Source organism: Convolutriloba macropyga, unplaced genomic scaffold (assembly GCF_964194025.1).
Source record: "Convolutriloba macropyga unplaced genomic scaffold, txConMacr16.3 SCAFFOLD_2547, whole genome shotgun sequence".
Classification (NCBI taxonomy): domain Eukaryota; kingdom Metazoa; phylum Xenacoelomorpha; order Acoela; family Convolutidae; genus Convolutriloba; species Convolutriloba macropyga.
Window position 1 is genome coordinate 1 of NW_027449556.1, and position 12838 is coordinate 12838.

Consider the following 12838-nt stretch of genomic DNA (forward strand, 5'->3'; position numbering starts at 1 on the left):
ATATATATATTATATATAATTATATATATATATATATATATATATATATATATATATACAGTAGAAGATGAAAAATCATGTTAAGTTCAATCACAAATTGAGTAGGGTCCACAAGTCGTCAAATTCGAATTAGGATTGATTTCAATTAAGAGAATATCTGTTTGATTTCTTCTTGATTCCAGTCAGTTCGAGGTCGATTCAAAGCCATGCGGTTAATATGGGCATCAACAGTTCTGTTATCCCATCTCCAGTCTAAAGCCTCGAAAAGCCAGTGGTCCGTACTAGGAGTGGTAGATACGACCTCCCAGCTATATCCGGCCTTTTTACAAAGCCGGCTATTCTCTCCGTCCGAATCGAACTCCAGTTTCGTGAGGGAATAGCAAAAACCTCGTTTGAAAACGTCTTTTACAAAGTCAAAGTCTGGAATTACACTGCGGCCGTCGGAGTTATAATGAAGCGAGCATCTTCGTTTTGGGAATGTCATTTCCGGAGTAACTTCCTTGATTTGCTGGAAATGTTTGTCTGTTTTGGATGTAGCCTCAACGTGCCAGTTGTACTCGCTAAATTTTAGTTTCCACAGGTGCTGGTGCATTATATTAAACTGGCTATAACCTCTTCTCGCTCTTATAATTCCTCGTCTGAAAAAGTCATCAAAATTTGTAAACTCTGGATGATGTTTCAAAATGTTAAGGCGGATGTCTTTCAAGTGAGCAGTTTTCACCACAACAGGGAAATAATTCATCGTTCTCATAACTTCCAAAGATGATTTATCACTCCAGCGTGTAGTCACAGAAACCTGATACCACCCCGGCCCAGTAATTGTGAAGTTAGTCGACCTGCCTAGCACATGAGGTCTACCTTTTTCGTCAAAAATGTCTTCAAACAAAACATAATTTGTTATCAACGTGTCGTCGTCAACAAACCCCACATATTCCGAGTCAGTAAAATTGTCCCCCCAAAGCATAATTAGTTGCTGCCTGTCATGACCCCGGCCCTGGTAAAATTCCCTTGGGATACTATTTAACTTGACATGAACAACCTCTGCTTCATTTTCCATGGACTTCTTTATCCGTTCCACAAAAGGGTCCCGTATTTCAGGCGGTAAATCTTCATCGACCAAAACAGTCAACTTTAGATATTTTTTTGGCCAGAAAAATTTAAGACTCCGCAGTAATATCTTGTTAAGTTCGCTCTCCCCGCCGGGGAAAACGGGTACGAATAACATCAAATCTGGCCATTTGGGTTCGACAAATGTGGTTTGAGCTCTGATAAGCACACTTTTCATTTTAGCATATTCCGTGACAAAATCAAAATGGCTTAATTCGCTTTGAAAATAAAGCAGACAAAATAATAACGAAGTCAATGCAATCAGTAAATAAGTGCGTGATCTACGATTGTTATCCATTCTATGAACTTTCGTTTCTGATCAGTTGAAATTATAAGAGTGCGCTCTCAAACCTTCTTTGATATATGCAAGCAATTCAGATTGCGATAACATCAGTTTTTTCCTCAGTAGTTTATAAAAAAGATAGGACCTTCAACTCTCGAAAGCCGCCTGCAGTCCGCTGACAATATTAATCAAAATTCGGACAATACGGAAATCGAAAATAGTTCTTAATGCACAAAAGTGCCTCCTAAGTTGTTAGCAACCTTACTTTTCGTCTGTTTTCCTCGGCTCTAGTGTCTCAACGCCTACCTAAATGCACTGGTCGTCTATGTTAGCAGATCGTGCGAATTTTTTCTGCGGAAACCAGAAAAAACATTGAATTAGGTACCGATATGAGTTGACAGTTTAATGGGTTTCCCTAGAATTTTGATGCAGTCATTGACACTTTCAAGTTTTTTCAATGTTTTTTAAGATTAACAAAAGGGTCATGGGGAATGTGCCAAAGGTTTGAAGCAATTCTATCAAGTAAATTCTCTTCGATATATTTCTTCTCGAAATCATTGTTCAATGGTTTTCAAAAATTTTGTCAGTAACTCTAGATCTCTCTGTGGCTGTCTACTTCTGGGCATTTAATTGCTTGAATGAAGGAGGCAATTAATTGTCTTGAATGTCTTACTATTGCCTAGAAGTCCAACGTGGTGTCATTCTTCTCTGACCTTTATAGTTTTATATCAAAAGTTCTATTGTTTTTTTTATTTTGTCAATTCCTATCTGGATAACCAGTTGTCAATTCGCAGCTGCTAAAAATTTTGTCTAGCGAATAAAAAAGTTTGCGTTTTGGCGTCAGATCTTTCAATGTTCTCCGTTTTAAAAAAGTCTGACATGTTATTGCTGTGTTTTGGAGCAATGAAATTAGTATTGTCTTACCCAATTCGAATTGAAATTTAGTTGATGTCAAAATCAGGATATGTGACCGAAAACTACGTGATTCATTTTGATGACAAACGTTTCAAAACTGTTTTCTTATGCCATTGGTGAACTTAAAACTTTTGACCTCGAATGTAATATTGCAGATAAAACTCTTCATGTAAAATTTGACATTGTTGAAATTTACAATTCTGATCTTTGTAGACCATTGTACTGCTCGTCTCATTGGTTTTCACTGCGTAACCGAAAACTAGGAGCTGCTGTTTTGTCATAGAATTTTGTCTGCAAAACAGTTCTGTTTAGAAATGTGAACGCATTCAAATGATGAATCGCATTCTTGATTTGCCTAATGGATATCTTTCCAAACAATTTGTGTATGTGTTTTTCGTTGTCATCCTACTCAAACAAACATTAAAACTATTAATGTAGTTTCGCAGCTCTTTTAGTCATCATTCCTGCTGATTTCTTGTACTATAAATTTGTCTGATGTTATCTTGTTATCCCCAACTATGAACGAAGTTTGCGGACAATTCTAATTAAAAAATTTAATGAATCTTACATTTCGTTATTTTTCACTTTATGCCGACGCTAGTTTTGAGATTTTTTTGGTTTTACTGATTGCAAAATCTGCTATGGCCAAGACAAGTTTTATTGTTTAGGTTTCTTCTGATTCTGGGGAACATTTCTTACTTCTTAAATGTTTGAATTATGGGTGACATCAGTTCGAAAGTTTGTCTTAATTTTAGTAATTTATATTGGTTTGGGGCGCTTTGATTCTTTGAGTCATCTAGTTGGTGACAAGAAAGTTTGCTGGTACTAGGTTGAAGATTCTGTTGATCTATTGTCGTGTTTCTATTCCTGACTTCTCAGGATATGATGCCAGAAATTTTAGACGAGCTACCCAAATAACACTAAGTCGTCGATGCCTTCACGTACGGTCGGCTTCTGTTGCATCCGTTTCTTTTTTAAATTTTTTTCTCTTTCCATGAGAAAAGATTGCAGGTGTCTCATCTTTTCTGTAGTGCTGACTATCTGCGAGTCAACGACAGACTCGAACAACTGCTTTCACTCTGTTCAAACCACTGGTAGGCCGTTGCACTTGTGGATTTAAAGAACTGGGACGTCTCTTATTGCTAGATTGCTGCGTTTTAACGTGATTCTATTAGTCTGCCAGACAAAAAAGTTTTAAAACTCATGCGGATGTTTTATTTGAGTTTTCATAATTCTCGAAAATGGTGCCTGGAAGAAAGTGTTGACATTTTTAGATTTCTAAATGTCAAAGTCTCATCGGAGAACTGAAAGTGTTCTCAACTGAGTAGAAAAAACTTATCTGAAGTTTATGTGTCCGACAGTCACTGCTGAACTTTTTTTTGTTCAAAGAGTTCCTCAAGTGGCAGATATTTATCGATTGAAAGATCTTCAGCCATTTCTCGTCCAAGCCAACTCCTCGAACTTTGGACAGGTTTAATTGTCGCAACAAACGTTTTAAAAATCTGATGGTGAAAACGTTTTTCTGTTAATGAATAAATGCTGATTTTCTCGTGTATCTGTTTCTGACAGTTTGATGTTGCTATTTAGCTGGAAGCAATTTTTGTACTAGACTGGTGGAAAATGAAGTCCCATTGACGCAGAGAGGTTTGTGTTTGCTAGCTGACAAGTGGCAGAGTGTTTGGATACAAATTGAAGAGAGTTTAGGTCAATCTGGTGGCAGCTCTGGTATTGTTATGAAAAACACATCACGGAAAATGGTGAGCGCTAGAGATGCCAATGAATTGAGGGAGCGATTATCGTGCAAATTTTCTTCATTTAAATTGTCCATGCTTTCATTCGTTTACCGAATAAGATTTCATGAGTTTTTCATAAACAAATATGGATTGTGAAACCGTTAGTTTTTCTGGAAATTGCTGAAAAATAATTATTACTGTCGCAGCCTGCTTTTCTGTCCATTTTTGGAAAGAAAAATTTTAACTGCGCACTTTTTACTCTTGTCTGGGGTGCCCTTTTGTGTTTCGAAAATTGGTTGGTTGCTCGGTATAGTAATAAAATGTGTCAGTTTGTTCGAGGTGATTTTGTGTACACTTACTAACCGATGGTACCTCGCGGACTTGGTATTTTTAGATAAGTTGTTTTTGGAACAATCCTGGAAAACTTCAAGTCACGTGTCCACAAATTGTTTTGAAGACTTAGGGAAATATTGGTTCAAGAAAATTAGTAAGTTGAGTTCAGTTTGCAGCCGAATTTTCAGGTAGGTCAGTGTTGTTTAAAGTTATATTGCAGTTTCTGTAAGGGCTTTTTTAGTAAGATGGTAAATATTGCAGCTAACAAAATTGTTGACATTTAGATGGTCTCTATTTGTGAAATATTTGGCGCCAGTTAATTGTTGGCTGGTTCCTGTTAAGGTTTCGTGTACGGCTGAAAACCTCTCTTTTTTCCATTTCATTCAGGTTGTCCATTAACGTATAGTTCGGTTGTTCGTGAAAGAATGATCAATGCAAATTCCATTATCGCAACTGTGAATATGTAACCGAAATGATTTTTTCTGAATTGGCATCAATCTGAAATGTTATGTTGAAAGAACACCGGGTTTAAAAAAGTAAAAAAAGAACACCTGGTCTTGTAAAAAAAGGACGCCTGCAGCTTGGGTCCGTGATTGACCAGGAAAATGGATTGCAGAATGCTGATAATGAATTCTCTAGGGTTCTTGATGAACCGACACACTCTTCTACAAACAGTTCGGTTTTTCAAAGTGTTGTTGCTGCTGTTAGGGTTTCTGGTTGACCAGAAATTTGAGTTGCATAACACAGCTATTTACTGGAAAATGTTGCTGAGACTCCAATAGTTGGTTGGTTGGTCTCGGTGGGATGGCCAAAAAAGAATTGCCTTTGTGGGATGGCCAAAACTGCTGAGACTCCCGGTTGACCGGAAAAAGTGCTTCACAGATCACCCCTGGTTTTTGAGACCCCTGGTTAATCAGTTGAACTAATTTGCAAAACGTTTCTGGAGATGATCAATATTGCCGAGATTTCTTATTGGTTAACAAAAGAGCTTCTGAGAACGCTGATGTGGGCTGATCGCTGCTGCTGGAGGCCCTCGTTGGCCAAATGATAACGGCAAGATACTGCTGCTAACTGATTGTTTATGCTGAGACTACAAGTTCGAAAGTAAAAATGATTTTGGAACGCCGCTGCAGACTGGTTACTGCTGCTGGAAGTCTTGGTTGACCAACAATTTTGGCTGCAAGACACCACTGTTCATTGGTTAAATTTGCAGAAACTCCCAGTAAACCTGGAATCTGTCCGTCAAGACATTGGTCCGGACTGTTTATTGGGGTGGCGGTCAAGCAAGCCGATAGGCAAGCAAGCTGAATTTTGAAAATGAGGTCAAGTAATCCGCAAATAAGAAGTTCATGTACAACCATTAACAATCAAGTTTATTACAACAGCAGTTTCAAGAGTTTGTGAGTTTGAATTTGAATTTGTGACCGTGGCTCTAAACTGTACAATGTTACTGAGGTACGAAGCCATTTTAAACACCGTGGAGGGTTTTTACTGGCTATTACTGATTTCTATTACTTGTCGTTGAGTACTTCTGGCCAGCCGCGTTTGCAGTTGTTATTGGACATTGTTGGGCAGGAAGGTAAGTTTTGTCTGAGAGGGGGACGAAAGAAAGAATAAGTAAATAAGAGAGAGAGAGAGAGAGAAAAAAGAAATTTAATTAAGCTAATGAAAATGAGGTCAAGTAAGCCGAAAAATTTTCGGATACCCGGATTTTAAGTTGCCCCTGGCGGTCCGGTGGGCGCGCTTCGCGCGCGTCGCGGCTTCGCCGCGATAACCGTCCCGCTATTTCCGGATTAAATCCCACAGCGGATGAGAGGCATAGCCATGGACAGCGGTCTGCTGAGGCCCGTACCCACTAGATGTCTAAAAATTGACGCATTTTTGTTTCTTTGGTGCATTGGAATACATTATGCGCTATAATACTACGCGCAGTATTGATTGTAACGGCTGGCAATGTATTATTTCTGATAGATTAATGTATGACACGCTGCTTTTTTACGAACTTCAGGTTCTGACATCTGTCAATTGCCAAAAATTTAGCTAGGTTCAGTTATTGCCAGTGTGGAACTGCTGTCCACAAAAACCACAGGGCTTTAAATCTGCGTGTAGATGTTTTTGAACCCAAATTGGCTGGGTCTCTTTCAGTACTAGGGGGTGAGCTGACAGATAAAAAATAAAAGATTGTTACCTCTGAGGGTTAATTGGGTTCATCCGAAATTGACTGGCGTTCAATGGTTTTCTCGACAAAGTGCGCTGTCTCTAATAACTACGGTCGCTGAGAAGGGTAGTTTAGACGGCTGTAGTTGACGGATGATCCAATATAATGTTGTGGGACCGTCATGGTGAAGTCAAGTGGTCAACTTTGAGAAAATAGACTAACCCCTACATGGTACAATTGAATCGGAGCTGTTGAAGCGAAGCGTCCCTATGATAAAATGTATTAATCTGTCCTGTTTCTATCATATTGTCGGGAGTTCATTTGTCCACATTATTTTAGTAAAAAATCGATTGAAGGCCTTTAAACTGTTTTTCATTGCCTCAATGGAAAACTAATGGCTCTAATGGCGGTCAATATTGATAGTAACTGATAGTACACTAAAAATCATTTCTATTAGAAAAAAAATCTAATTTTTTAAAGAAAACCGTAATTATAAAGCGATTGGATTGATTAGCGCGCCAGTCAGGATTCAAAATCAACTATGCTGTCGTTAGATCTCGAGTATCGTTTTTAGTAGCATTTGAGAAATCTTCGTGAATAAATGAGAAAATATTTTGAAAAAGATGTTCAAATCCTGGCAACGATTTCACAAAATCAGGCTTGAAAAAGTTTCGTCTTTTTGCCGTCTCAATTGCAAGGAACGCGGAATGCAATTTAAATTTCTATTGACTACAAAAACATTAAAAAAATCAATAATAAAAATTGGTATTGAATGTCTGGAGAAAGTCTAAATGAAGAAACGCCACCTGTGGATTGTTGTAGAAAGCAGGAAATTGTCATAAGCAGATACTACGAGTAAGTTAGATAATTTAGGTCAACTTAGACAAGTTAATTAGGTGTTTGAAATAAGCGTTCTTTCTTAAAAGGATATTGTTTCGAAGACGTCAGATAGGAGGGTTGAGTGATATAACTTAAACAAACGAATTAATGAACAAAAGCATATTGAGCTGTCGTTATTTTTTCGTTTACTTAGCAAAGTTGTCTTTGTGCATCCGGCCAAAGTCGAAATGAGTGATTTAAATTTAGAAGTGAACTAGAGTGCAAACAATTGAAGTGAATTAGATACTTTGAAAAGAATTCGAATTTAAATTTGAAGTACATAAAAATTCCATATTGAAATTGCAAAATAATGGGAACCCTCAAACCTGGTATCCCTCAACTCTTTAAGTTATATTCATCATTGGCCTCTGAAAACTTTTGGTAATGTTCCCCTAAGGGTTGTCCATATACAATAGGGATGCGTGGCCAGTAACACTTTTTCGATCTGAGTTATTAACACCGGAAGTGGTGTTATTCGAAGATTTTTTGATATTTTAGTTAAAAATTTGATAATTCATGGATGCAATAACTGTATTAACAAGTCTTACTAGAATATATTTTTGCAGTAACGTATTGAGTGATGATGGGAATGGTTTAGAAATTTTTAGAATTTTTTTGCATTTCAAAGTAAAAGAAGTCGATTTATCAGTTTTTCGATATACCGTGGGGCAGAATTTGTCCGACCCCCAGGATGGGAAGGAGTTATTGGTTGATAATCAATCAAAGATGGGAGGAATGCTCAATGGTCCTCCATTGCGGGTATAATTTTCAGGCCAATCAGACTACTCATCCTCCGGTTATTAACATCGGAAGTAAGGTGATTTGATGGTTTTTGATTATTTCACTGTAAAATTTATCTGTTTGAGTCAGAAATAATAGGATTAACCAGTCGTAATGTTATGCACGTATGAATTAACAAGGTTTTGGATGATCTTGGGAAAGATTGAGGATCTAAAATGGCAATTTTTGAGAACATTGAAAATTATCACAGGAAGGTAGTAAGGACCTAAATTGAAATAGTACTTTTTCCAAAAGTTGATGTCGGATTGACCTGAAAATTGAGGGAGAGACTAATTTGGGTACGAGAAATCCGATTTTAAAGTCAGATTTGAAACACACACAAACGTGCAGGGAACTAGTGCGCGTAAAATTTAAATTGCTTGTAGAGTTCTGGTAGTAGCCCTATGGTCTTTGGAGGGTTAGTGTATATTTTCAAAGGCTTTCGATTGGGGATATTTTTAACCCCAGATTTCGACCGCTCACCGGTGCTGCCGAACGACCCAAAATCCAAAAACCAAAAAAAAACAAATTTCAGGCCCCAAATGAGTTCGATATTTTAAAAATGTGATAACTGTGGACAGTTAGTGACAAAATATACCCACAGCGATCACAGTCTCCGAATTCATGTTTTGATCGACACGACTCCTTTAAAATTATCAAATTTTAAACGGAAAGCAATTGTTGTCCATGACAATAATTAGTCTTATCAACCTGACCCCAGATTATGGATGGGTGACCTTTGGATGACCACTAGATGCCAAATTGTTAGGTTTTTTGGACAATTGGTCTCATCGGCAGGTATAATTAGAGTGAATTGCATGAAATGGTTTAAAAATCGGAAATTACAATAGGTCTTTGGTTTAGGGTTGAGTTGAGTTACATTCAACACATGATTTTTGACAGGGATTTATTGCAGCAAGTAATTTTGTTAGCGGAACTAGACGAATATGAACTTTTCAGGGCAACGTTCAATGTTGACTAAGCAAACACTGATTGACATGTCAAGTGCATATATGGCATAAAACGAAGTGGGTTTGTTTACATAAGAGTACAAAGTTTGTTTACTTAAGATGAGGAGAAATTTGAACAATGGTCGGTAGCAGTTGATTGACATAGCATAATTTGATATTTATTGGTTTGCATAGCAAACGAAGCCCTCCTACAGAATATGACAGATTTCAAGGGTAATTTGTTTACTTAAGACATTAAGGTTTGTTCTTTTTACGATAGGAGCGTATTGGTTGAGTTCAAATTTAAGTGAAAGGGAGAAATTTTCAAAGAGGTTGTAGAATTTTAGGAGGATTCAGAAGTTTGGACACAGGAGAGATTTTTTTACACGCCAGAGAAAGCAGTTGGTTTAGTGGGACTAAACTTCAAAAAAACGGTGTGAAAAGCAGAGAAGAGATTGAAAGTTGGAACTGAAATCTGGAAGTTTGTAATTTCAAGACCAGTTGGGATACTGTGGGCGTTTTAGTTCCTTTGAGAAGTGAACAGCGGATATTGTTTTCTTTATTATTATTTTAATAACTATTATAAAGTGTCTTAAGTTTGTCCTTTCTATTGATCTGCAAGTAATTTTCTTACATTTTTTATCCATATAATTAGAATTGATTTTACGAGCCCCATTGTGAATTAGTTTTTTTCAAGGCAATCTAATTTGCAACAGCTTACAAGAGTCGAAGAGGGGAAATATCAGAGAAACAAAGTAATGCTTGCTTTCCCAATTCAAAACTTTTGGTTTATTTTACTTGATCGATCTTTGGGGCGACAGATTTCCCTGACTGTTAGCTTAGTTTTAAATTCAGAAGACGACAGTTGTAAAAAAGCTATGGTGAGATCAGTAATAGACTCCTCCTTTTTGAAGTGTTCCTTCTTTTGCTTCAAAATTTGGACTTATTTCCTTCGGGTGAAATTGAATTGAGTTGCAATAGCAACAGTAGATGCGCGGACGCGCATTTTTGACCTCCTTGCTAAAGTTTAAAAATGTAAGGTTTTTTCTAGAAATATCTATCAAAATCTACGTAAATTCTATAATGAAGGTATCCAAACTCTTGCGTCCGAAAACATTGTTATCGAATCATTCTTACGTTCAAAAACGACGATACGGAATCTGTTTAGCAAATTTTGTGATTTCAATCATACCGGATCTATCTTTTGTCCAAAAAAGTTCAACCTCTCTTGCATTCAGAAACAACCATACCGAAGATACCGACGATACCGACGCTATCTTTCGTCGTTTATGTTTTCTCTTTTTTAAAAGTTTGTTTGTGTCGCTTTAAAAATTCTGCTGTTAAAATAGTGAAGTGAGATTTAAATATACTTTTTAAAAACTTCATACAGCTAACCAGATATATATATATATATATATATATATATATATATATATATATATATATATATATATATATATATATATATAGCAGGCGATTTTCTAGGAAAAATAAATATCCATTACTGAGTTCTGTAACTAATGCTATCGCAACGATTGTCAATAAAATTCAATTCATGGCCATTTTAAGGGGTTAAATATCCAGACAAGTATCAATTCAGTTTTGGTTTTTCAGCTGTATATTGCACAGAAAATGAGAAAATGAAGTTATAAATGAATTTTATAAAAGTTGAAATAATATATATGCAGAAAACCAAAAAATATGTTAATCAAGAAAATAAAACTCGATAAGAACTATTAATGTTGATCGTACATTACACTTTTGAAGATAATATATGAATCTTCTTTACATTTAAATCAACTTTCGGACTGAAGAAAAAGCAAAGCTATTCAAATGAGAAACGGAATAAATTGGAAATTTTAACCAAATTAAAAATTAAATTTTACAAGTAACTTTCGATTCAACTTTTATTCACTTTATTATAAACATAATACATTAAGATGAAGATCACGCATAAAAAGCATGTAATTATAGTCATAATTAGGGGTGAAAAACTGGATGAATAAGAGATTATTTTATCTACTGTACACTTTTCAGCCTTTTATAGTTCACATTCATGGCTTTATACTTCTCATTCAACTCTCAATTGTGTTGTTTGCAAATTTTGGAACAAAAAAGTGTTTTTAACTACTGTGCATTCAATCAATTATTGCTTATTAATATACCACATTCATACGTTGAGATTTTCATCAACAATGGTGTATGTAAAAGAAAAAAATCGCACTAAGTAAGCTTGAATATGAAGAGTTATTATTTATCCTTAATTACAGCTGAGATGAGCCGTGCTAAAATTTGTAAGTTTAAAAAGATAATCTACTTCACCGATTGAAGATTGATGCTATATAAATAACAAAGAAAATTTTTGCAACCCTAAGCGTCCTTGTCGATATCTGGTAATTAATTCTATAATGGAGAGGGTTTTTATTAATTGTCCTACCACGGAGTAAAAACTAGAAACGATTGGTAACTTCTGGTTTTCTTTCCATTTTTTTGCTGTCAGCCGCTCGGCTAATGAGATACAACGTTCCATTTTAGAACTTGAACAGAAAATTTCCGAGAAAATTTCCAGCTGGACTCGTTTAATAAATTTGGCAACATTAGTTCACAATGTTATTAATCAGTTCAGTGTGGTTGTTGTGTTAGCGATTGGGCGAGAGAGATGTGCTGTTAGTGTAAAAACTTTATAGTAACCCAAAGTATCGAAAAAAGTTCAGGGTTAAAACTGGAAAATTGTCAATTTTTGAGTTCTCACCCTCCCCTCCTCATCTACGCAGAGAATATACAAAGCGCACAAATAGTTTCTTTGCCTTAATAACGCTTGGCAATGTGAGTAGAGCAAATTAACTGCGCCACCCACACGCAACTATCTCAAACAGTGAAAATGCAAACATGTATCATATTACCAACACTACAAACAGTAAAATGAGAGAAGGAGAATTATTAATAGAAACAGAGTGGAAATTTTTGAATTGAGGCCAAAATGATAAAAAGTTACAGTTTTCGACTAAATATGCAAAAAAGACTCCAGGACAGTGAATTAATGTGCGAGCTAATTGTCTTCTGATCGCCATTAGCATAACATTGAATAATAAACTAAAAATTGTCGTAAAAAACTGATTAAAAAATTTTGATTAAAAAATATTGCTGGCAACATTAGCTAGCGATAGGTAGGTTGAACAATAACAAGGTCATCTTTTTCAACAAGCTTTTCATGTTTAAGAGGAAACCAAATACAGATTGGAATTTTTTCTCAAATACGGGAGTAATTTTAGCATTTATTTGATCCCTGATTTTGTACTAGACCGAGCACCAAAAAAACCAAAACTGTGTTTGGGACCTTTTTAAAATTAGCAGCGACATATAAGGTTAAAGTCATACCAAATTGCAAACGCTGTAAAACTTCGTTTGCATTTTCCAATTGCCTTCCTCAGAGGTTAAAAGAGATAGTTTTCACTTTTTCTTCTTATTACAAGTCTAGTGTTGAGTGAATATGGGAATTAGTTATTGGGCTGTTTCGGGAACAATCATTGAGACATCACCAACATACGTCGGGTGAAGTCCTCTCAAATTGCTGGCGAGCGGTGGGTTTCGGTAGTACCTAGCTGGGATTAAGGGATGCATCAGGTTGGCTTGAGCACAGTGTTTGTTTGTGTGTGAGGGGAGGGAGGGGTCAAGCGATGGGGGTGCAGTGATTTGGGAT

The 12838-nt window shown here is 36.2% G+C and overlaps 1 protein-coding gene across 2 annotated transcripts; it reads right to left on the reverse strand.

Moving 5' to 3' along the window:
• Positions 1–85: 85 nt before the first annotated feature.
• LOC142355139 (uncharacterized) lies at positions 86–10915 on the reverse strand. 2 transcript variants are annotated; one of them, XM_075407395.1, is made up of 2 exons: positions 10672–10915; positions 86–1458 (listed from the first exon to the last, which is right to left on the reverse strand). In XM_075407395.1, exon 2 carries the CDS (start codon positions 1403–1405, stop codon positions 146–148), a length of 1260 nt encoding a protein of 419 aa, XP_075263510.1. In that variant the 5' UTR covers positions 1406–1458; positions 10672–10915; the 3' UTR covers positions 86–145. The 2 variants fall into 2 exon arrangements, with proteins under 2 accessions (XP_075263510.1, XP_075263509.1); XM_075407394.1 differs by having other exon boundaries at positions 86–1461.
• Between the last annotated feature and the right edge of the window lie 1923 nt (positions 10916–12838).

Bases quoted from the DNA above. Each gene is read 5' to 3' on its own strand.
- LOC142355139 (XM_075407395.1), bottom strand. From the start codon at position 1,405: ATGGATAACAATCGTAGATCACGCACTTATTTACTGATTGCATTGACT.